Source organism: Oreochromis niloticus, linkage group LG11, assembly GCF_001858045.2.
Source record: "Oreochromis niloticus isolate F11D_XX linkage group LG11, O_niloticus_UMD_NMBU, whole genome shotgun sequence".
Taxonomy (NCBI): domain Eukaryota; kingdom Metazoa; phylum Chordata; class Actinopteri; order Cichliformes; family Cichlidae; genus Oreochromis; species Oreochromis niloticus.
In genome coordinates this window covers 33686725-33713034 of record NC_031976.2, presented here as the reverse complement: position 1 = coordinate 33713034, position 26310 = coordinate 33686725, and the positions used below count along the sequence as shown (strand labels likewise).

Below are 26310 nucleotides of genomic sequence, written 5' to 3'. Positions count from 1 at the left end.
GCCGGTAGCATATTTACCCTCAGGATTATAGATTTGTGTCTGCAGTAACATGCTGTGATACAAATAAGGTGAACAAACATTCTTCAGAAACATATTTGTTTTTTGTGGGGATGGTGCTCTGTGATGAATTTTAATTCTATGTTTTCACTTTGATTTTTGTATTCTGACTGTGTATGCATGTGCATTACTGTCGCTCTGTGTATCCAAACCTTGCAAAAACTAAACAATAATAGAGTGAATATCCTTCATTGCACCAGAGTATATATGTGGTGTTTGTTTTTTAGGTACAGTGATTTGGGATTTCCATTTACTAATTTTTGCTGTCTCTAGATCATGTGTTCTGAACTTGACCTTTATTTTTATCTCTTCTGAGTAAAGCGTAGAATTAGTTTTAAACAGCCACAAAGTGAAGCTTAGCCCACAATCCCAACACATAAGGTGATGACAGTTCCAACCAACATCAGCTCAAGCTTCAGGTAGAATATTTTTTGTTGGTACATTTAATTCAAGGCATACTATTTAAGCTGTTTACCCTGCCTACAGTTACTGCGGCAACCGCAAGCCACTTTGTAACCCCACTCATCTTCTTCATGTTGTGTTTGGATCTTCTATGCTCTCCAAGCCTTGCACACTTTTCACATAGAATTCTACTGCAGCCAGGCTACTTGACACCATTTATCTCGCAAGCATCAGTCAGCTGCAAGATGGAATCAACTTAGCAACACTGTTGAGTCTGACAACATGAAATAGCTGCATTTCCTGCTTTGTTCCTTAAAAACTGTTCGCTGTTTTTCAGGTTTCTCCAACACTATCGGCTCATAAATAACCTCTTTATGTCCCTGTAAATTTTAATATGCGCACTATACAGCAGTGGCTGTTCTGCCAGAGCCAGAATTAAATTTTCCCCATTTTGTCACCTTGAAGTTTAGCATGATCTCATATTTTAGTTCCATGTCTCCAACTCGAATGTCCAATATTCTTGATCTTCAACGTGGGTGGGCGTGTTCTCGACTCGTGCACATAAACTGCAAGTCGCTGTCAGGACCACGCCCACTGGCTCTAGCACCACTCATCTCACCCACCTGCTTTTTATTAAAAATGAATTAAATGCTCGTGACACTTTCCATGTGAGAATCCCATTATGCTCGTATGTGTGTGGAAGGCCTGGAAGGTCTCAGAACAGAGCCATAGCAGCACATATAAATTATTGCACATGGAAATAATCTTCTTTTCACTTTTGTGGTGTTCTTTAGAAATGTTTGAAAACTGGATGAATATTATTGAAATTACACAGCTGTACACTGGTTGATCAAATATTGTTAAAAATTATTCAGAACTTGCTGATGTAATTCAATGTTGTAAGCTCATATGAGTACCATGACTGTAACACGTGTGATTTTATCCAATGAATTGGTCATGGCCACCAGCATTAACAAATTAGGGCTCTTTTATTTGAAACTGTTCACCTTTTACACATTGACAGTTAACACAGACAAGCCTTTGTGGTCCCTCTGGCCCGAGACATGGTCAGTGACAACGTGTGCTGGATATCGACTGGGATGGCTTATGGTGGATGGCAAGCTTTCTCTCTCTCTCGCTCTCTCTCACTCACTCACTCACTCACTCACTCACTCACTCACTCACTCGAGGACGGATACAAAAAACACACAGTACGACATATACTAACCATCTAACATAGTCTAACCATCTAATGTAGACATCAACGGAGGAGGGGCTTAAAGTGCATACAGGAACAGAGGAGGGCTTTGCTCACTCCTACAATTTGTAACAACCTTTTAAATTATGAGTGACAGTAATCCTCCACCAAAGCAGTGATCTAAGTGCCACGCTGCATCTTTACAGAAAGCATATCCCCACCATATTTTAGCTCAAACTGCGCCTCGCTTCATGAAATAATGACACTGCATAGTTCACGGGGTTAGTCTTATATATTATTGCGGTACAATGTAGGTTCAAGTCCGGGGGCTAGGCATGAGCCATGGGCAGCAGGATGGCACAGAAAGCATGTAAAGTCCAGTGAGATTAGAGAAATCCAGCATGAGAAAGCACCCGGTGCTCTGTATGGAGGTTAATCCACATGAGGAGAGGTGAGAAACAGTACAGGTCCGATCATGACACGATGATGTTCAGTATTCTGGATGCATAGAAGGAGTACGGTTGCCGAAAGCACTCCTTGGCCTGGTCTGGGTGACCCGTATGGTCAGTTCCTTGAGCAGAGGCAGAGCAGCTCCAGCTGGGTCGAATGGGTCAATAAGGGGCAAATAGGACTTGCGGATGGGAGGTCCTGATAGGCCCGGGGGCTGGGCGGAGCAGTGCAGCAGGCAGGGTTTGTGTCTGAAAGAGCGCAGGGGTCGGGGTGTGATTAGTGGCGCTGTTCGTGCGGTGCGTGAAAGAGTTGCCGATGGCTGCGGCAGCTGCTGCCACTGCCGCCAGGTGAGCAGGTATGATCTGTGTGGTCAGAGGCTGACACTGGCGCTCCTTCCCCAAAATCAATTTTATCTGGTGGAGACAGGGGAAAAGACAGTTAATACAGCCTTATATGTGCACAGGACTGAGAGAGCAATGGAACGGTATAATCAAGACATCTCTGCAAAGCTGTCACACAAAGTATACGTATACTTAAAACTTAATTGACATACTAAGAATTGTATCTGAAGTTCTAGATTATATCCTGCCTGGTTCAAACAGCGATACAAGAATGTAATATTCTTTTATTTTAAAAAACAAGATGGCTTTTGAATGTGATCTTAAGTTAGAGCAAATAGGTGTCCAGGACAGGAGCATAAATCTAAATTAAACTGCTAAAATCAAGACAAGTTTTGCTGTTTGTAAATTAGACAAACTACCAATCCTGCTCGGTCTGCTTGGACCGACATTTTACAACGTTCAAACATTTTATTCAACAATCAACGGAGCACACTGCGGGATAATTAAAATACGTCCTACATACTACATCAGAAACGCTTTGAAATGATTTGTTCACTGAACGTACTACATTTACTTTTTCCTGCTTAAGTTTGTCTGTTTTCGTTTACAAATTGGTTTTGAGACCAGAGGCCTTTATTATGAAACAGGATTTTCTCTTCTCCAGGTAACTTTAGGGTTAACCTGGGATTTCCTGTAATAGAAGGGGGTTCTAGCCCCAAGTTACATTCCAGATTAATGATAGGTATGAAATCATATCCTGTTGACTAATCAGTTCTCCAGAAAATAGCATCAATTCTCAGATCTCTGTGCATGGATAGTGGATGTTTTTTCACAGATGAAAAAAAGTACAAATTTATTCCTTGATATTCTTTCCTCTGTTGGCTGGAAATGATTTTTTGTTGGATAAACATGAACGTGATCCTAAAGCCGGACATCTATTTGTGCCTCCTGAATTTGCACATTGGCTAAAGTCTAATTATTTGATGAAATATTCAATATTAATTAGATTCTCCCAGAGTTTAATGATAGAGTTGTGATATTGATAACTTCCACATTCAGCATTTATGCTGGATTTCTTTTGTGGCTTAGAATAGGGCAAACCTTATCAAGCTAATAGAGCTCTTCCAGTGTTACTGACTAAACTGTTTAAAGGTCTCACACATTTATACAGCAATAGGCTAAATAAACTAAATGTGCAGTGCTTTTCCTCTCACACACTCACACCGCTGTTCTCTCTCTGTCCTACTTTCAGTCTGTATTCTGTGTTTAAGCTCTTTATATTTTTCTAATATTCCAGTTTTATCTTCCTTTGTAAAATCAGCTGCTTTGCTGCCAGGAGGCAGAGCTGAAGGTGGCTGGAGTTGAAGATGCTAAGATTCTAGTTGGGAACGACATGGAGAGACAGGATTTTCAGAAATGAGAATATCAGAGGGGCAGCTCAGGTCGAACAGTTTGGATTTAAAGTTAGAGAGGCAAGGCTGAGATGGTCTGAACATGTACTGAGCAGGGAGAGTGGGTATGTTGGGCAAAGGATATTAATTATGGAGCAAGGAAGGTTCATGGAGCTATAGCGATGGAGAACAAGCAGAGGGGCAGCGCAACAAAAAGAGAGGGTGAGATGGAGGCAGATGATGTGCTGTGGTGTCTGCAACATACTCAAGCTCTAAACTGGGATAAACTTAACTGTAGTAAATAAAACACATATAAGCAGAAAACTGACAGCACTGCTCCGGCTGTGAGGTGGGGCTAGAGAGTTCAATGGGGCATCAAACAAGTGCCAGAAATCAGCTGCTAATTGAAACAGTTTTGTTTGATAGGCATTTGCCAGCTGAAATGAGTGTGTCCAGTATTATTGAGCAGCATGAGAATAATTCAATGGCAGTGTTTCGTATAGTAGAGTTTATGTCCAAAATGAGATAACTGCTTTAATAATATACTCTCACAGTTTTAACAGAGGAAGGAAAAGGCCAAAAAAAAATTAAAGACAAATGTAAAACTCATGATGTGACAGGGACACAAACTGTGCCTGACCTCCAACAAAAACCTAAAAAAAAAAAAAAGGTTTAAAGGTCACCAAAGTTATCTGGCTTAATCTTCTATATCAGTATTCTCATGGCACCAGTATGGCAGCACTTGTCATGGATTATCAATCACTGATTCAGGCACCGAAGCCCTGTGGGATGCATTCTTTACTCTGTGCTCATCAGAGAAGCTCCTCTCCGTTAACTCAGTCAATGATGGGTTTCAGAAAAAGTCATTTCCCCCACACTGGTAACCCCCATGCTTCGTCTCACCAAACAGTGGGTGTGATGAATGCGCTTTTCTGGTGCCTCTTTTGTAAGATGAAAAGTTCGGCTGTCCTTTATCTTCCCCACTTTGATTCCATATGGCTCCTTATTGCATGCTGCTAATCATGTGTCATATGACACTCAAAAATCCTTTAGCAGTTGTCTCAACTCGCCGGGAGTGCGAGAGAGATCGGGTTTTCTACAGAACGCCAGAAAGTTAAACAATGACCTCAAGAAAGTATTTGGAAGTTTTCTTTTCAATGCATTTCTCTTGCTCTGCGGTTTGTCAGCTTGCCTGACTCTAATATGAACTGCTGTGATGCTGAAGACCACAGTCTGGGGCACTCCAAATAAGTTAAAACTGACATTTACAATCAACTCTAAAGAGTGTTCAACGCGAGCCTGCATTCCACCTCCAGCACGCTGGCTCAGAAAAGCCTTCAGCCGTGCCATTTTTGTCAATAAAATATCAAGTTTTCAAATTAAATGGCATCGCACACTGTCACAGGTTTTTAATAAAAGCTGGATAATGGGTGATCCGGTTATGAGAGCTGACATTTTACTGAAACAGGTACCGTCGAGTGGACTGAGCGTGCTTAATCAAAAAACACTTTAGTAGAGATATGCAGGATTTTGTGCTGACAAACAAAGAATTTTGGAGTGTTGATTTGTTTTCTGTTCTTTCCCACAAAAACAAACTATGACCACAAGAAGCTGCAGCACCTGGAAGAAGCAGGAAAAGAAGAGAAAGACAAAGGATCTACAAACTGCTGCTCGTGGGTTGATGAGTCTGTCTTCCAGGAGCCCATTAGCTGTGAGTCACTTTGCCTGTTGTGTTGATACCGATGGCCTTTACAACAAAGCAAGATCAACATACCCCGAGGGGTTAGTTGGAGATTAATGGGGTAGTAAGGTGTGCCGAGCCTAAAGCCAGAGATTTCACGATAACAGCTTTATTTATTTGCCTGGCTAGGTCGCCATGGTGACCTATGTTAAGCATGTGACATGGTCAAGAGCAGGTTCTGCTCATAGTTTTGTGTGATATGTTTTTTTTTTTTATTTTACAGGGAGCTTGGTGGGCTGCATGTTAGTAACACTGCTAAATAAAGCCATGCAGTAAAATCTGTGCAGTGCAAACTGTCTGGAATTTGCATGCATTCGGTTGGTGATGCAGAAAATTCCCAATCTGCTGCCACGTCTGTTCTACGCTGCTGAAGTCGCAGCCAACAGAGCACAGATTAGAAAAATCAATTAGTCTATTATTTGTTGCAGAGAACATTCAGTCAATAAAATGTATTTCACTTTAATCTTGGGAGAAACTAGATGAAGTGTTTTGACACCTTTGTCATTGGGCTAAAGGAGTGTGTCAGACCTGAACGCACAGTGTAGGTTTCACACCTTTAATATGCAGCTATCATGTATCAGAAATAAATATATTCTTTACGTGTGTGTGTGTGTGTGTGTGTGTGTGTGTGTGTGTGTGTGTGTGTGTGTGTGTGTGTGTGTGTGTGTGTGCGCGCCCAGCTAAGATACTGGGAACAGCTAAGATACTGCGCAGGACCCTCAAGCTCCCAGGCCTCTGGTAGAGGACCCGAGCTTGTAGGATAAACCGCCCGCAGGGGCGTGCTGGGTGTTTTTTTTTTTTTTTTTTGTTATATATATATATATATATATATATATATATATATATATATATATATATATATATATATATATATATATCTCCATCACTTGTTCCTCTATGTCCGAAGCGAGCAACACTTCAGTCCATTTTTACAGAGACTGAAATGACACAACAAACACACCTTTTTTTTAAGGTGGATTAACAAAGCAAGCTGATAACCGCTGTAGTGATAACCACAATCTCAAACTGGGGTTTTAGGTTGTTAACACAAAGAAAGCTCCGTTGGTCAGCGTCAGATATATCGGCCTATAAGCTGAGCTTTGAATGTTGCAACCTGCCATTGTTACACTTGGTAGTAATGTGCTGTGTAAACACCTAAATCGATATAAAAAATGAATGGCACACAGATATTCCATAAAAAACATGTAATACATAATAGTCTGTTAACGTCAATGCAGAAACATTCAGTTTCTGCAGCTCGACCAACTTGTGTTTGACCTGCGTCCGCTCATAGAAGACTTCTTTTATTTGTATTCCAGTAATTTCAGGTACAGTAAATGTTATTCATTATCAGCTGTAACTCTGACATGTTCTGTGAGGCTCAGTCAGTAACACCACCACAGAGTAGCAAACAAACATGTAAAGTATGTTAGATCAGTTAGTTGCAGTTACTTCTTTTCTGCTCTGACCATTAACCAGAATCAGTTTATACTGAGTTTTGTTTGAGTGAGAATGATAAAAGTTCCTCTAACCTGGAGCACAATTGGAGAAAAACTGATATGTTATGACATGATTAGTGTTTTACTGTGAATATAAATTAGAAATTCCCACAAAGAAAAGAATAGTGTACGCTGTAAGTTATATTTCCTAAAATTAGAATCAGCCCAGAAAATTGAAATTGGTGTATCTCTGCTAAAAAACCCAGGGCTAAATCTGGCTAAATCCTACTTTGTAATGCAGCAGTCTGGACTCATGTTGCTGATAAGATAACTGAGGTGTGCAGTGACTCACCGGCTGCTTGGTCTGGCCTTTCTGTGGTTTGCTGTAGGGGCTATATTTCGGTTTGGCTGGTTTACCTGCTGCTCGGTCTTTATGACGCCGGCTGCTGATGTGCTGGAAATGAGACACAGATTCAAAACGAGTCACACTTTAATGTTGTTCTTTTACTGCGGTTATTCCAGTATGAAATTTCTGACATGAAAATAACACAAACAGATTGATAATTTGGGATTTCTAACAGGGAACTCGTATAAATGAATTAAAAAATAAATGTGTTTATGCTACAGAGCAGTTTCAGTAAGACTAGTAAGTCATTTGTTTTTCTGACTTAATCATTAAACCACCTCCAACACAGAACAGGGAGTCCTCTTCATGCTCTACTGAAAAATATCCACATTCAGTTTCATAACAATCTGTCTGAGACAGCCTCTTACCCTACAACTGCAGTACTGCAGCAATAAAATGTGCAAATGTGGTAAAGTGTTTTGAATGTGTGCAACAATCTGTTAATGTGAATACAGTTTGTACAGAAACAGTCAAATCAAAATAGATTGGGAGGCATCACTGAGATGGAAATGTACATTTATTTTTTTCTTCTTAACCCTGTAAAGTCTGAACCATGAAATAGTTTCCAGAAAATTCCCATTTTTAAAAACTGGTTTGTTTATTGAACCTCCTGACAAATGTAGAAATCTAGAAACGGAATATTAATTTGCATATATGTGTTTTAATTTGTCATTTTGGCTACATCTGGCATTTATTGCTTATAGTTTATCTAAAACAAACAAAATTGAACCCACACATAGGGTTTAAAAAAAAAAAAAAAAAAAAAATCACGCTAATGAGATAAATGTAAATCCACGTTTAAAGGTTTCTGATGTGTGCTCAGAGTTGAGCAGACGCTTCGAGGTTTCTTTACACCTAAACAAACCAGACAACGCACACACAGAGTGCAGATTCAGAATAGGCACACAGTTGCAAATGATACTGCTACACTAATACCCCCATAAACGGGCCACTGCTCAGAAAAAGCTAGAAAAATTGAGCTCTTTTCATCATCATCACCTCTGTTTTTTTCACATCCTTTTGAACCGAAGAGTGAACACGGGGAACAGAAAAGGAGGTATGAGGACCAAAAATATATCTCTTGACTCATGGCAAAAGATCTTACAGCTTTATGGTTTTCACACCTGTGGTGAAAATGTCTGCACTTCTATCGCTGCAAGTTACACTGCAGAGCTTTTTACTAAATGCCACAGTATATTCCATTGTTAAATACAATTCATTTTGAACGCCTCGGAGCATCGGGCGTTCAATATGAAATAGAATAAAATAGAAGACAGAGAAATACAGTCTGACCTAAAGCCAGCAAATTCAGAGTGGGTACATGCTGACAACAAAAGGCAAATTTCTGGCTGTGTCTACATTTCACAAGCCCTTGCAGTGGGCTTAACAATCACACGTTTCTTCTGCTTTCAGCTCTAACTAAAATGTGTCATGCTGGATTGTTTTCACAGAGAATTGCTGCTGTTCAGAAGTACTCGGCAAAAGTCCTCGCATGAAAAATTCATACACATCCCGTCTGTCTTCAGGGAGAAAACTCGAGGTTAGCTCAGACAAAACAGAGTGGTCTTCAGCTACTGTAGAAGACATTCCCCCACATGACAGAATGATCAGCACTACAAGAAAAGAAGATTTGCACAGTGTCCCGCAGGAGCTATAAAGATACACACGAAGCTATTTCAGTCACAGTTGCATCTTTGTCACCTCTTATCGGACCTCACTTAATCTTGAATTAAAACGGGCAACTCCTTGACCTTCAACCAGCTTTTTTAAGGATTTCTGCATTCATAAAGACCTCAGACAGATATCCAACAGGAATAAAGGTAAAACTCATTTCTAGTTGCTCTTTAAATCCAGTCTGGCTCTGACATAACTTTAAATAAGTTCGTTTTCAAAGATGAACAAAATACCATTTTTTCAGATTCAGACATTCAAACATCACTACAGAATCTAAAATAATCCATAATCTAAAAAACCCCTGAAAGAAACATCCATAAGAGGCAGGTTCATATCTCCAGGCGAGGATTAATTTGCTCTCCCAAAAGCTGCAGATAAATGCGAGTTTTATAGGAATACGTTTAGTATAATAATGTAGGGTACTGTGCTTTTCTGCCTTCAAAAACAGGTTTAAGGACAAGTTAAAGATCACAAATTAACCAAACAAGGACTTGTTATTTAATATATTCAAGTTCAAGATTGGTAGATGGCAGGACTGCATTTCACACCAAGACATACCAAGCATATTCTGCCTGTTGATCCCATGCTGCCTGCGTTGGTTGGGGTATGTTTGTCACATGGAGGATAAGAGGCTACCAATGCTATGTGGACAGCTAGCTCAGAGCATCAGAAAAGTCAGTCATCCCACACTATGTTTTAAGGAGAAGGACAAAGGAAAAGCTCTTGTGCTGCCTGGCGATCTTTGGAGAGGTCAGATCGCTGCAGAGAGGACGCGTCCTGTGGCAACCACCGAAACCAGGACCTCCCAATTGATTTGTACCAACTGCAACACAGACTTCATGCGTCAGCCTGCAGTGCAGTAGCAGATGGTGTCAAGGCCCAACCACCTGAAGGCATCTCGGTTTCTTAAGACTGAGATGCCAATGGTAATTATTTTGTAGTCGTAGTTTTCCCAGAGTTTCTCACTCTTATACTGTGCTCATGCCTCGGTCCTGTTTGTTTAGAGTTGGTATTCGTGTCTTCTTTGGTTAGTTCCTGTTTTCCTTCATGTTTGGTGTCACTTTTGTTTCCTTTCTGCCTTCCCCTGATTCCCTGACTGTTTTTTCCTGTTGTTAATTGTGTTCACCTGTTTTCCTCTCCCTCCTGTTTCTCATAAGTAATCAGTCCACTGTGTGCTGTATGTAAAGCCTCCTTTCCTTTTGTCCTTGTCGAGCTGTCTGTGAACGCTTCTCCATGATACCTTGCTTACTATTTATAATCTGAGTTCTTGTGTTTATCTTCCAGGATTTTCTGCTCTTGTGTTGCTCTTTGTAGTTTGGTTTTTGTTTGAGTTATCTGCATTCTGTGTTTCAGATCTTCAACAGTCCATACGACACTGAAGGCACAAGGAGAAAATGGAAACTACACACAACAAGCTCAACTTGTAAAATTGCACTTACAAGTTTAATGTTTGTGTCAGTTTTCCAGTCTAGCTGTTCTACTTTCCCCTATACTGTGAAATGACTCATTTGAATGCATTTATTCAATCAAACATATTGTTTTTACTTCAACTTATTATATATCCCCCCCCCCGTCTGATCTAATAAAATCACAATGGCACAAAACAAAGTGGTAAACCTCCAAACAGACCTTTTTAAATAATAGCAATGCAAATATGAAGCTAAGCTTCATTTAGCTATTGTATGTCAGGCACTGGGTTTTATTTCCATTTCCAAATGCAGGGAATGTGGTTGACAGATATGGAAATAAAATCAATCCTTTCAATATTTTCCAAAAAGCTAGACTGCTCCCTCAAAAGCCAAATGATTCACTGAATAATAAAAAAAACCCGTTAGATGATGACTTTTAATTTTCTTTGATATTTATAATGCACGATGAACATGATGAGTAAAATGCCACATTATTACAAACATCTTGATTTTATGTCAGTCTAATCCGTATACGGCTTTGCTTGTTTAATAAGATCTTGTGACCAATTTTACACAGAAATCTATTTTCCAGTTTACTTCTGAGTGAGTGTCTCGGTCTCTGTTTATATCTCTCACCTGTTTTAGCTGAGTCTCTGAGTTGACGTGCACGTCACATGTCTCACAGTAAAACGTTTTGTTCTGCAGGCCTGTGGATGATTTGGAAGATGTAGCCAGTTTGCTTTTGACTCCTGCTCGAGGAAAAGACTTGATGGAACCCACGCCGCTCCTGGCCTCGAGCATCGTCTTGTGCTTCGTACCTGCAGGTTCAAATAGGAAGCAGTTTGGTCAGTACATGAATCTGACTCAACAGAGGGCACCTGAGGGAAAAGGGGTCAAATTTTATATTATCCTTATGTCACAGATCAAAGTAAGTGAACAGTCCTATTAAACTCACTGAGGAAAAAGTTGACCTTTTGACCAAATACTCCTCAGGGCAAGGGAGTAAGGGCCCAGTTGTAGGTCACTTCCTGGAACGATACCTCCCCGAGCACTTAGCTGCAAGGGCCAAGACTGGTTCACTGGTTCATCCAAAAACTCTGCTGAACTTGTTTCAGTTCCACTCAAACAGAAGCTCAAGTCACCAACATAGATGTCACTAATATGGGGCACTTATGCAGTAAATTAGCATGTTTAGCTGTTCAGTATTCAGCAGGAAATCACTACATTTCAAATTGAAATGATTTTTGGGCAAACTTCAGGCAAACGATGCAACTGCAACTGCTAGTTGAAAGCCATTCGTTTAATCCGGATATATTTAGGTCCAGCTCTTGTAGCTCCGTGGTGTAATCCAACAGGTTGAAGAGCTAAAGGAGATCCAAGTTTATGCAAAACTGTCACTGCCAATTGAACTCAAGCACTGAACCCAAAGACGGACTTTTCCCTAACTGAAAGCAAATGGAATATTTTAGCTATTACAACTGCTTAAAAAAATACTGCTGACAACAATGGGCTGCAAAGCTGGTTGAATGTTTATGAGATGACCAAATACTCTGTAATGAAGAAGCTTGATTTGTGTGAATTCGTGTAGAGCTTTGTGGTCACTTGCGAAATCAGGCTGCCTGATGAGTGTTTCAGTAGGTGTTCAGTGTTTTTCATGGTGGAAAAACGGTTTAGAAATCTTTATTTGACTGTTTTATGTTGTTGAAACTTTAATGAAAAAGTCAAAACACAAAGATATTGCGGGCAGAAGCAGAGGAACAACCTCAGACTGAAAGCAAAGATGACTCAGTGTACTGTCATTTCCCTGTGTTATGTCTCTGTGTGTGTTTGTGTGTGAATGCAGTATGAGAAATTAGTTTGAAACAATGACTGCTTTGTTTTCAAAAGCAAGGATGTCTCACAATACCTGATCAAAGTTTGATAAAAGGTTCCTATGGAAACTACCGAAGGATAATTGAAGAATTGTGTTTTTTCAAGCCCCGGAATGATTGTTGAAGACAGCGGAGATAACTCTACAATAATGACAAACAAACGCTTGAACACTGAAGGAACCCAGCAGATAACAACCTTCCTCACAAAAAGCACTGACTCACTGAAAAAATCATTTCAACACAGATGCTGTCATGGAAATTGCACAACATGGAATGAAACAATCATGCAGAGTCCGTGTTCACTGAGAAAAACACAACCAGCAGGTAAACGCATCATTCGTACAGCAGAGCCAACCTTATTTCTGTTGTTTTGTTTCAAGTTGGGGGAAAAAAAGGTCTGTCATCCACTCAAACTCTCCACGTTTGCGGCAAATCTTGGCACACATCTCTCACCGCTATTGTGAGCCTCCAGCTGTGACGCGGAGTTGACTGCCACTTTGCAGAGGGAGCAGTAGAGAAGACGACGAGCTTTCTCCTCCTCCGTTTCTGTGTCTGTCTCCGCTTCGGGTTCGGCATCGGGCTCCGGGAGGTCGGGTTCGGACGGGGAATTTAGCTTCGAGTGCCCCTCGTCTCCCCCAGCAGCTGAGGTAGTCTCTGGGGCTGCGGCCGCCGTGCTGCTCGGCACTGTCAGCGAGGCCACAGGTGCAGGCGTTGGCGTGGTAGGGACCGCCAAGGATGCCAGGGGTTGTGCTGTTCTGAGCACGGGAGAAAGCACTAGGGGTGCTGTTCCAGGGAGGCCATCTGTAGGGAAAAATAAATCACAGAGAAATGCATTTGATTTGAATCATATTGCTCCATCCATCATTCACGGACAGAAATGTTTTATTCATGTGTTCACCCAACAGGTGGCTTAATGTGTTTTTATTGAGACTTCACAGGATCATTTCTATTTTATTTGTTTGCTTTATTAAAGAACATAACATGAAATATTGATCTAAAGTAAAAGAGGTACTGCTGTTCACTGTCATGCAGCCCATGCCTGCAGTGCTGCCCTACTTGTTTTGCCTCTGTCTCTCGCTCTTCTCCTTTCCCATGTTCATGAGCTTTGTTTCTTTTCTCTATCCTCTTGCCTCCTGTCCAGCCAGAAATCAGTCTCAGTGTGCCATCCTTAAGGATAACAGCCCTTGCAGAATATACACAAACTAGAGATACATTGTTAGAGTATCTCCTAACTCCAAACAATATTTCATAACTCATTAAATTACCACTGAAACTGGTTCAGCACTAGTAGTGACTGATACTTGAAGGCAAGGCATCTGTATCATATTGCAAATGGAAAAAGCTGCATCTCAAATAAAAACCACAGTGGGAGGGGGACTCTGCAGATATGCATTCATGAGCTGTTTCAGGTATTTAAGATGATCAGCTGTGTAATCAAACTGTCTGCCCTTCACTGTTTGTGTGTCTAGGCTATATGTGTGTTTGATAAATTAAGAGCATGAATATATCATAGCTCAATCTTCTTGTCACAATTAGCCACGCTGTGAATTTCATTCACCGCAGGCCTAATTATATTCAGACATGAACTGTGCTACTCACAGTGGTAGATGAGCCACACGTCATATTTAATAGATTCACCTGAATCACTTTAAAATGATGTCTGAGAAGCTAGCACAGTTCGTTTTGTTAAACGCGTTAAAGCTCGACTCCTCTCTCCTTGCATCTCTTCCTCTACTGAGTCTTTGGTGAGAGGAACTAACAGAAATGGAGATGAGGTGAGGAAAGGAGTCAAGGATGCACAATCTGAGAAGGTAGGCTAGTGTTTGTGTGCAGCCCTGGGTGTGGCCTTCTCCCACCGGCACCAGGACTGTCGCACATGGCTTCAATCAACTACTCATCAAGCTGCAGTGTTTATATTCCTTTCACTCACTTCCTGCCAAACTGTTTGCATCACCGGTGTGGTAGCAACTCCTGGCCCTTTTATAAAGATTTTCTTAGTTGTAACTTGGCTCTGTCCTTCTTCACAGCTCGCTGCCCGCTCCAGTCTCACACCAAAACAACACCGTTCATGTGCCCGTCCACTCTCCACCAGTTACTCCAGCTTCTTCCCCCTACTTGCTCCTGCTTTGCCAGCTCAAGGCTCCAACATGGTCTGTTTTTGGGGCATGCTAGCTTTTAGTTATAAAACCTCAAAGTATATTCAATTTATGAAAGCCGAGATTTGGAAATGATGGCTTATGATGGCTGGATTCAGATCAAGTTATTTTTTTCGATTAATTATGTAATAAAGCTGAACGGTACAAACTATATACAAGCTGATCCTTGAAAACCAAACATCCAAAAGCTTTTCCATCCAGACATGTTAGTTGCTTAGGAGCAGACAGACGTCATTTTGCAAAATCGGCACATACGGAGCGGTTGAGAAGCTACAAACACAACTTGTTTTGTTGCTAAAACTTGGAGAGACAAACTGCACTGAAAGCAACAGCTCCACAGTCACAACAGCCTTAAACATATACTGCAGATAAACATGGCAACGTCACTTTGGCAACATAAACCCTGCTCGGTTTCGAGACATCTGTCATGAAACAGAATGGAAACGTGCACTTCCAAACACTTGTGCGAGTTGATGCATGTGCATCACCATCCAGTAACACACAGAACGCAAGTGCAAGAGTTTCAAATGGCAGCCATCAGACTTGCTCATGTCACTTGTTCCAGTGTTTCTCTCAGAAAAACACCATCACACTCACTGGAGACTCTGACATGATAACACAAATAGTGCCCTGAAGGATAAAACAAAAAGAGATTTTAAACTGATGAATGAAAGCGACAAGATGTGAACTTCATAGCTGAGGGAATGTGTAACAGTTTACAAGGGGTGTCAACCTCAGTTTCACTAAAGGCCACAGTGGGAAATAAGAATCACATGAAGGCACAGATGTGCACAGACGTTTGTTGACTTGCTTTAACTTTATCGAAAGAGTAAACGCAACTGAAGTCCTAAAGCTTGTTATACAAGTTGGCTACCATACAGCCAACTCACAACACACAAGCCTGGATATGACTCCTGGGTCATTTATTAAACCAAAATGCATCCATCCATCCATCCAGGTGTAAAGCAAAGCAGAGAATCTTTTCATTTTGTTCCTGCATGTGTGTCTGCAAGTTTGTTTCACAGGCCTGAACATGACAACTCTGTGTGGTAAATTTTATTTAAAAAAAGACCTTTGATAACATAGATTATATGTACCATGCAGCCTTCTGCCATTAAAATAGACTGCTCATAAAATTTAAACTGCCTTTTGCTCCATCGCTTTATTTATCTGAGCTGATTGTCATATTGTGCTGTAGTCAGTTTTTTTTAAAACCTCGAACATCAATATGATGGCTCAGACTGTGTTCCTGCAAAACAGAGATGTGTCATACAAATACATCACTCTTTCAGCTTCTCAATGGAAGCTTATTTCCAACACTAAACATTTGTTCTTGTTTCTTTCTTTCCTTTTTTTGGTCAAAATTTGGGATTATTGCAAAATTTAGACTTTTTTGTGGATTTTGTGTTATTTTCTCAGCATTTGGAGTGAGAAATTTTCAGACCAACCCTAACACTATTTTGAGGTAATAACCCAAAACGATCAAGTGTTTACTGAGGTTACAGATCAACGGAGCCGTAGACTTCTTTATGATCCTTATTCTTTTTGCAAACACAGCAGTTATCCACTGCTGGCAAATGATTTCACTCCTTACATGTGGAACTGATATCCATTTCTCATATACAGGGTATGCTTACAGTTAGGGGGACCAAAACATAAAGTGATATACGGACTGGATTAAAAATTTTCAAAGGGCTGAATTTAGCTCTGAAGGACTAAGTTTGATGTCTCTGATTTACACAGTCAGCTCTTCTGGTTGTTTTTAGGTTAGCCTCTGTAAAGAAGGACCTGAAACACTGTCATGATTATGGGTTTTTAATAGCACTTTCACAGGTTGAGTCTCTCTGTTCGCAGCCAGTCTCAGCGCACACACACCTCCCACTCCAGTCTCTGGCTTCACTATAAGAAAAGAGACGTCTCATTAAGCAGATCGTCACCACCTGTGGCCTCACCTGCCTTCCCGGCACCGCCCCCTTAAGGTCTCTGCACCACCCCTCCCCTGCAGCTGAGCCAGGGACCACAACTCCACCACAGTCTCTAAGCTCAGTAACCAGCAGTGTTGGGCAAGTTACTTTGAAAATGTAATTCAATTATAGTTACTAGTTACTTCTTCAAAAAAGTAACTGAGTTAGTAACTGAGTTACAATATTCTAAAAGTAATTAATTACTTGAAAAGTAACTATTGCGTTACTTTAAAAAAAAAAAACGTTTAACCCTCTGGGGTCCAGGGTATAATTGGCCATTTTTTACTACTTTTGATTTTCCCTCCACATTTTACCTTTAAAAACTATTTACTTTGCCTTGTTTGGTGTCATCCTTTTCAGCACAACCTCACGTGTCTGAATTTACAGTCATGTTTTCATTTTGACATACTGTATTAACACAATTGATCTAAAATCAGACAAAAACCATAAAATCAGAGTAGAAAAAGTTATATTTTTTACTGTAACAACCAAAAACATGTTTAATGAATCATGTTTCATAACTTTAAATGCAAATATAAATTGTTAATTTTAAAATCCTATGCACAAGTTTTGCAAACAACCAAGTTATTTGCATCCATTTACCTTTTACCCTTTTTTAAAATAACCATTTCAAACTATTTACAGAACAATCAGCTGTTCTTCAATAAGATGCCACAAATTATTTGTGCCACTCCAAAACAATAATTTCTGTCCACTATAAAGGAGAACATCACAGCCTGATCCCTGCAGGTCTGACAGCAGCAGGTGTATCACTGCTGTTTCTACCTGGAGACAGCAGTCGCCTCATTGTTCTGACACACAACACAAAACTATACACAACACTACACACTAACTACACAAGACAACACATTAACTACACACTCCAAACACGCTAAACGTCACAAATCTCTCACATCTCAAAACTCGCTCTCTCTTTTCCTGCTCTCTCTCTCTCTCAAAACTTCCCCTGTTTTGTTTTGGTTTTTTGCTCATAAGCAGAGAGTGTTTGCTCGCGCTGTCCTTAGTAAACGTGACGAAACTATTGAGGAAAAAACGCCGCGTTTATCTTGTTTATCATGACTCTGGTTTTACGTGGCCTATCAACATAATTTATAAACTGGTATATATCACCTTGTTGCTTTGTCTTGAAGTGGTCATGTGATTGGCTTACCACGACTCCTTTATTCTTCCTCAGTCAAACAGCAGCACTCATGCGATTGTTTTGCCCCCTGAGCTCCAGGTGTTGTGCCAGACAGTGACCGTGATTGCTGTCCGCGGGAGCGCGCAGCTGCTTAAAGCTGTAGCGTCCAGATTACTTACAGCTACTTCCGTGCAACTGATATAAGATGCGGTAACCTGAACACAGCTTCAACCGTCTGTTTGTTGAAAAATAGTAACGGACCGCGTTTCCTTGTTAGTAACTGTAACGGCGTTGTAACGATAGGAATAGTAATTAGTTAGATTACTCGTTACTGAAAAAAGTAACGCCGTTAGTAACGCTGTTACTTGTAACGCCGTTATTCCCATCACTGGTAACCAGGAATGTAAATTTTATTGTTATATATTAGTACAGCCAACACTGTAAATATATCACATTCTTCTAAACATGGAAAAACTTAAGTAGAAAATTAAGACTAAATCAAAAGAAATAAAGTACTAAAGTTTTAAAAAATGTTTACTTTACTGATTCAAGCTGTACAATCAGACTCAAAAGAACACACATGACTTTCTAGACCAAAGGCAAGAAGGTCTGATTTCTATCTAAGGTGTTGAAATTGCTCCAAGATGAGTTGTTCAGGCGATTACTGATTACATGCCAGATCAGGCACATAAATATGAAACAAACTGTGCAAACAGTCACACTTCTAATCTGCTATTTGTATGAGAGATCACATTAATGTGTACAAAGAGGCTGCTGAAAGAAATGTCTGATATTTTTAGGAACAAACACAGCAGCAGATCAATTTATTTGACTCCTAAAACAACACCACGTGTCACAGTATGGAATACAGAAGACTGCTGCCACATCTGCGAAAATGAAATTTTGCCTTGGCGGCTCCGTCTGATCGATGCCAATGCCTCACAGTTCCCCGCACTCCAGTGTCACAAAATGAAGATCAGCCAGCCAGGAGAGCAAATCAATAGTGAATTATGTCATGCTATTTTTGTGGGCCATTATATATGGTTCTTATTTATCCCAGTGGAGATGTCGCCAGTCGGCGCCACAAAACCCTCTGAAGGTACATCGTGACTGAGATCGCTTCAGCCAAAGGTTACGAAATATATCAGAGTTGAAAGCAGCAGACCTCCAGCGACAGAGCTTTATATGCTTTACATCTAAAATGATTGCATCAGGTGAATACTGCCTATAATTGGTGAGTGCTGAACGGTTTCTAACTGTATATTTTAGACAGTACACTTTTGTCCATTAAAGTATTGATTGGAAACCACACTAATTTTCCTGGCATTGACTGTATTCATGCAGCATGTCTGTCTTCTCTGAACCGCCAACAAAAACACAGACCACTCCATGAATCTACTTCTCCACAGCCACAAGGAACGTCTATTTTTAAAACTGTAATTTTTTTTTTTAAATAAATGCTTCATCCAACCACTTTTCTCCACATTTTCACAGTTGTCCAAAGTGGCAGCCAGCAAAGCAAAGTGGCCAATATTTCCTTCCCCTGAGCCACATCTCTCAGCTCTTGCTGGGATGTGTAGCCCTTCCGGTGTTTGCTGCCTGAAGGATTTTCTTCTTCTCCTTGAACATGCCTGGAATACTTTTGCAGGAAAGCATCCGAGAATCCGCTCGATCCTGAAGCACCTCAACAGATCAACACGAAAGGGCAATCTCCCTCCAGATGTCTGACCTCATTACCTTACTAACAGGGTTTTTGCACACCGACTCAACACTGTGCAGAGAAAAGCCTCTAATTTTACACAGGCTGTGTTACATTTCCTCCTAATTTTACAGAAAAATGAACAAAATGAGGGGATTTAGAGCAAAATAGGGGATTTTAGAATTTATAAAACGTGGAAGTTGTTGATCTTGCTGAAGAAAGAGAAGAAAAGTTAATTTTATGTTTCTGGATTCAGAGTTTTACAAATCATCTTTCCCATTTTACAAGGAAAAATGCTTAGTGTAGGATCCCAGTCAGCCATTTTGTGCTGGTGTTCAACCTCCACGCCATTTCAGTATCCTACGAAAACTATCAGTGCATTCTCGTTTCCATGGTGCCAAATCCTGCCATTCTGTAAAAGCTGCTTGTGTCTTTTTAGCATTGTTCCTGCACAACAGTGCACCGTGGGTAAACATGTTTTTTTCCACTGAGCAGATTTAATGTCATAAAAGATCACATTTCAACCTGAACCACACACAGCCAAGCAGCTTTCAGCGCCTAAAGATAACCAACAAATGACAGTGCAATCTTCAGTCACATGCCGGGGCGGTATTTGACGCCGTGAGATGAGAACACATTGAAGCTATTTTTTCTCGGGCGTCTGCTCTGAAGCCGTACACTGTTTGAAACTCATTACAGCTGCTCAGACCTTTGATCTCATTCTTTGGTTTTGATCAGCTCGTGATGGACAGATTGACACTGAAACTAAAAGCTTTGCCTGAGACTGGATTTATTCTTTACCCCGGCAGTCTAACCGAGCCGCTGACAACTCAGAACCAATCTGCTTATCAATCTCACACTCCTCAGACTCCTTCGCGTATAAATAAGACCCTGCAAAATTCAAAGCAGTCACTCATTTTTAAAACAGTGTTTTCCAAAAAGCCACGCAGAACATCATTTAGATGCGCATCGTTAGCAGCTTTTGCTGTTAACAAATATCTATCCATTAATTTCTGTGAACCAGGAGGATGGGTGATGGGTTGAGCTGCTATCATTGGTACACCCAATCCATCACAGCATTAACAATTAAATGATAAGAATTTTACTTTTTTATTTCTATTTAATTTTGTATAATCAAATTATTTTAGGAATTTCATTTTGTAGTACGCCTTTTATCAGATCTGTTAAGAAAGAATAAGAATTACATACGAGCCTGTTCTCACTGCATGGGCCTCAGATAATACTGTTAGTCGATGGTTTAGTCAAAGCTCTGTGCGATTTGCACAAAGTCGTTTGATGCAAGTGTCACGGAATTCTGAGACCATTGTCACGACATCATATGAGTAGTTAAAAACCAGCCAACCAGTTAGTAAACTGAAAGAAAGCAACGAGTGAAAGTCAAACTCAACATGAATCAGTTTCCAGGTGCACAATCGTGTGATTTGCATCACTGGCACATAGGGCTGGGTATCGTCACTGATTTCTAGAATCCTTGATTCCGATTCACAAGGTCCCGATTCGATTCGATCCACGATTCGATTTAATTCGATTCGATTCGATTTGAATCGGGGAAATTTAGCCTCAGACAGTCAGAAATATTATAATTCTGATTATTTATGATTACATATCCATTTTTCTATATCTATGAAACGAAAGCTGACACTTGTGAGACTTCATCAGAGATGTAAGCATCACAGCAGATGCCTTTGTGTCAAAGTAACAGAGCATAAAACACATGAAGATTTTCCTGTTCCAACTTTATTTTTACCCTTCAAATATTTTGTGAACAGTTATCCATCCATCCATTCATCCAGTTCCAGTGGAGCCTATCCTAGCTACCGTTAGAGAAGTGGGGCACACTCAGGATAGGTTACCAGACTATCGTAGGGCCAGCACATAGAGACAGACAACCATTTACACCTACAGGTAATTTATAATCCGATCCCACTAACTGTGGGAGGAAGCCCACAGAGAACCCACACATGCATGGGGAGAATATGCAGCCTTCACAAGGAAAGGCCACAGCCAAAAGGTGGATTCAAACCCACGACCTTCTTTCTGTGAGGCAGCGATACTAACCACCGTGCTGCCACCACATGCTTGTTAAACATGTGTACATCGTATTTTAAACATATTTAACAACTTTAGACATCAGCTAACAGTCTTATACAACCAATACTTATAAATTAATAGACAATTTTTCATGAATAAAGTTTAAATGATAAAAGTGCTATTGATTAATTATAGCTATTATAAAGTGATACTGACGTAAGCTGCTGATTTTCAGCATTTTAATCACTTTTGTGTTGCTGCGGTTCTTTTACCTGATCTGTCCTCTCAGATCTCAATGGATACCCTGGTTAGAGGCTATTGCTATTGCTTACTGACTATACTGACTTAATATTTTTTGAGCATGGCACAGTGTGCACGTGAGGATATCTAAACTCTTCTGTTATGTCAGTAGATGCTTTGGATGCCTGCGCACTGATTTAAGGAAGAACATTTGGCATTAAAAGAGTATCATATCCAGCTTCTGCAGTTAGAACCATGACTGAAACATTTACTTACTTTAAACTCAACTTGATAGGGGGAAATAACTTCACCAATTAGCTGTGTGTAACTTATATCCTATTTTCATTCGCGTTGAAGCAGACTTTCTACAGACAAGGGCGAGAAAATCTACCCAGTCCCGTCAATCACAGCACAGTCAAAACACCACCATACCTAAAGAAGTAATTAATTTGTCAAAGAAGAAAAAGTCGATCCTGGCAGGAGACAAAAAATCCCTTTGGAGTAGGGTGAGTAAGGGCATCCGCTGCTAAATTAAACACAAGGAGCTTCAACTGGTTTAACAGCAATTTTCAGCATGAATGTGGCTTTACATTGCATCCCATCAAGCCATTACTACAAGAACAATAATTAATCAGTTAACTATTTATGATACGGCTGACCCTCCCAGTCCAGATAAGTAATGTTTATGCCACAAGCAGAACAGAAAAGCGACCTCTTTGCCCCCTGCAATTACCCACCACTTTCTCCCAGTCCGCTTGGGTTTGCCAAGCGTCAAAACAACCTGAAATCACAGCGATTAACTCGGGCAGCCTCGCTGGGCTCACCAGCCACCAAAAGTCTGCCATCACACCTGCTTCTCTGGGCAGATTTTCAATGGCGTGGTGAGCAGTCTGAGTGCAGTTTCAAAACAAGTTCACGTAAAGGTTTTAGTATTCTTGCGAGCCAGCAATTCTCTATGCCTGTGAGTTATCATTTAACTGATTTTGGCAGGCGTTCTCACAATTAGAGAGCTGAACTGGATGCACCACCAGAATCAGAGATTCTCGGGTCCATACTGGGGATTTTCTCTCCTTCGTGTATCAGAAGTAACATCGTAGGAGAATAAATCTCTGTATCAGTCAGAAAACTGACAGGCTAATGAACAGCTTTGCGGGGTGCTTTTGTTGAACAAAACTTCAACATTTTGGCAACATCCTTGTTTTTTGATACCTCAGAGAGACATCAACGAATTCTCTTTGTGAAGTTGGTAAAGAGACAGATCTGTTTAATATAGTTTAAAACAGCGGCTGCAAGCAGAGGGAAATAATTAGCTTCCATGAGATAAAGAGCTCCTTTATAGAGTTACAGTATTATGAGGTAGTGAATAGTGAGTGTCAGCTTGCTAACATCAGTCAACACCACATTAAAGAACTACTAGGGGGGTTATTCAGATGAAGGAGAAAAAGTAAAGCCAAAACGTCCTCATGAGGTGAGGATGCTGATGTTCAGTGATTTCCACAGATGTATTTTATTTGTGTTTCTCTTCACAAGCTTCTCCTCGGCAAATATTTTACTTGCCAAGTGCTTTGTGTGAAAGGTCAGTATCGCTTGTTTCTCAAGTGAGTGTCTAATCCTGCAGATGAACTCCACTTCCAGCATTGTGAATTGTTATAGTCCTGGTTCTGCTCTGCAGCAATGTGTAGCTCAGTCAGTGGAACATAAACTAGTTCTCCACCTGGTGCAGGTTCAGGCTGGTGTGGACCTCCACTTAGAGAGACTTTACTACATGCAAGCTTCATTCAGGAACAGTGGCTCTGGAGTGCAGCCCCAGGTTAATGCTACCACAACAATTGGTAGATTAATACAAGATGTTATTGGCCAGGACTGTCTACTTAGCAGCAACTGAACTTTCAAAATAAGAGCAATGTGTTTTCAAGTACATAAATCACATACAATGTTATTTTCTCCATAGAAAAGGAAAACAATGCTAAAACATACACCAATATACTTGAGTGGCCATACCTGGGGAAACATAATATCTCATTAAGGATTTTACTTTTCTGAAGTAATTTAAAGCTTTGGGTTGGCTCATTTCTGTGTACACAGCTAGTGAGCTCCAGAGATGTTGTTAGGCATATTTTTTAATTTGCACACATGATAGAAGTTTCCACCTGCTTCCAGTCTTTACGCTAAGCCCACTTAATCAAATCCATTGATACATTAAATTTTACTTAGCTGTGTGAATTATAGCTCGTGCATATATTTAACCATTAATGTTTGATAAAAATGCAAAGGAAATCTGTGAGAAGGTTCTTCTTCATCTGCTTGCTATAGAAGCTGGTTGGTGAGCCCATCTCATGTTAAGTCATGCATGTATTTGCCCTTGTGTTGGGGTGAACTCATCTACCACGGTGTCATTAAAGAGCCATTTGCTGTTCGAGGGGCAGGTGATTAAAGTGTACTTTGGCTGGCCTAGGACGCCCTGCTCTCTGGGAAGCCTCTTGTAATCCATATCCCCAGTCAGTGTGACCTAACTGGCTGTGCAAGGCCCAGTTAAGAACTCAATCCCATCTCATTAATGGAGGTAATGACTGTGATCAATCTAAAGTTGGTATGGGCGAGCTGGGCAGGGTATGTGGGAGAGAAAGAGAGAGATAAATATTGAGGGCCAGGTAAAAGGAAGAGAGAAGAAACAAAAGGGCTGAAGACACAGAAAGATTGAGTTGAAGCGAGAGAAAAATAAGTTAAATAAAAAGCGAAATGAGAAAAGTAAGCAACCTGTGAGACCAAAACAATGGGAGACAAAGTGTGTGAAAGAAGGAGGACGAATGACAGAAGGGGGTAGATAGAGGGGCGTGTGAAGGTGAGAGGAAAGAGATAACATTAAAAGGGAGCAATCGAGTAAAGGACACAATTAAAGCGGGAGAATCTGAGAGGCTGAGAGTGGTGAAGGCAACAATGATAAAGAGAATTGAGCGAAAGGCAGATGGGGAAAGGAGCCGCGACCCTTCGAGACAGGACACAGCCTCTTTTCTTTCCTCTGTTTGTACCTCAACCTCTCCCGGCTCCCCTGACATTTCCTGTGGCGATAGAGGAGAAACGTGGCTCGGAAAACTTTCCGCCCTGTTTAAGCTTCCGGGCAGTCACAAGACTCCCCAGAGATCTGATTACCTTCCTCAATGAAGCTGGATTAAGCTCTTTAATTAAAATGATTGGGCCTTATTATATGCTGTCACAATTTAAAGGACATAAATCCCTCATGGCCCTTGAGTTCTGTCAAATTTCATTTGACATCCATGATTTTTTTCCTCCCCTCTTGTCAGTATTCAAAGTGAGTAAGTGAGCAAGGCTGAATATTTCCAGCACAGAAGACTGATAAGATGACAAATTTGCATTTACAAATAAGTGTGCGTCGATGCTTGCAGTCATCTTTTTTTGTTGTTTTTGTCGAAGGGGAAAAAAGCTGCATTATCTCAGACACTTAAACACAGCAGGGGTTATTGATTTGAATTCACACAGATTTATCTCTTTCCAGTTTCATTCCAAAGCAAATGATCCGTATCTAATTTCTATTGGGAAGTTCCTGTGGTTACACGTTGGCGCGCAGAAACCTCACAAATGAGAACATTTGCAGCACTGCGCAGGTATGGAGCCAATCTGGTCACACGCTCATCAGGTATGCTGCTGCCTCTGACGTCTGTTAGAGGCTTTTTCCGAGCTTGCGCGTGTACACGGACGCACAAAGGCTAGAGCGGGGTGGGGTGGAAGGGCGGTGGAGGGTGTCAGATGCCGGTGGGAACTTGAGGAGAGAGAGCCTGTAGAGGAAAAATGCCTGAGCTAGCCTCCTGCCTCCCTGCAGCCTGCCCCATTGTACAGCTGCTGTCAGTGCTGGCATGGCTCCCCTGACAATCTGCTCTTTAATAGCTAATATCAGGGTACATTTCCTCAGGCACTGGACTGGAACTGAGAGATGGCGGGCTGTGCTATGGGCATTTCTCTCTCTCTCTCCCACGTTGCCTTTCTCGCTTTACCTCCGCTCTCTCTGGTGCTGGTGTAAGGACGCGCACAAACACACTTGACAGGCAGCGGCTGAGTCATCTGGCTAATCTGCTATCTTACAGTGTCCAGTTGCACATTCTTCTCATAGAGCACGCAGGTACAGTAATATTATGATGTAAAGAATTTTAGATGCTATAAATGTAAGTACACACTTTGAAGCAGACTCATAAACGATGGGCTGATGTTCTTTGAAATGTATTTTTTAAGTGGTGTTTGTTTGCACTGGTTATTAGAGAGGCTTTCAAAAAGCCTGGAAAATGTTATCCCTAAACTGCAAATACATTTAGCTAAACCAATGAATTATAATCACTAAATATACAAACATGCTTTTGCAATTTCACAGTAATTCAGTGTAATATTTAGAGTTTTTAGAAAGATCTAAACATTGGTTAACCTGACCTAATTTGAAATTAGCAGTTGAATTATTGCACTGTTTAAAAAGAATATTTTCTTACATGCTGAAGGATGAAGAAACCCTATGCTCTCAAGGTTTAGTGCGTACAGATTGATGACAGAATTATTTTTTTTGCTGGATAACAGCCTGCAGTCGTCTCACACATGTCTCCTGAACAATCCCAGCCCATTCTTCTCTGGCAAATCTGAGCTCCTCCACATTTGATGGTTTTATAGCATGGTTCTTT

At 40.8% G+C, this 26310-nt stretch overlaps 1 protein-coding gene across 1 annotated transcript in view; it reads right to left on the bottom strand.

Annotated features, from left to right (window-relative positions):
* Positions 1-1429: 1429 nt before the first annotated feature.
* Positions 1430-26310, bottom strand: part of znf385d (zinc finger protein 385D) — a 95162-nt gene continuing 70281 nt past the window's right edge. Inside the window, exons 5-8 of the mRNA XM_005472874.4 lie at positions 12833-13180; positions 11145-11326; positions 7372-7473; positions 1430-2520 (exon numbers count right to left, since the gene is read on the bottom strand). Coding sequence (XP_005472931.1) covers positions 2269-2520; positions 7372-7473; positions 11145-11326; positions 12833-13180 — 884 coding nt within the window. The 3' untranslated portion in view covers positions 1430-2268. The remainder of the gene's footprint in view (positions 2521-7371; positions 7474-11144; positions 11327-12832; positions 13181-26310) is intronic.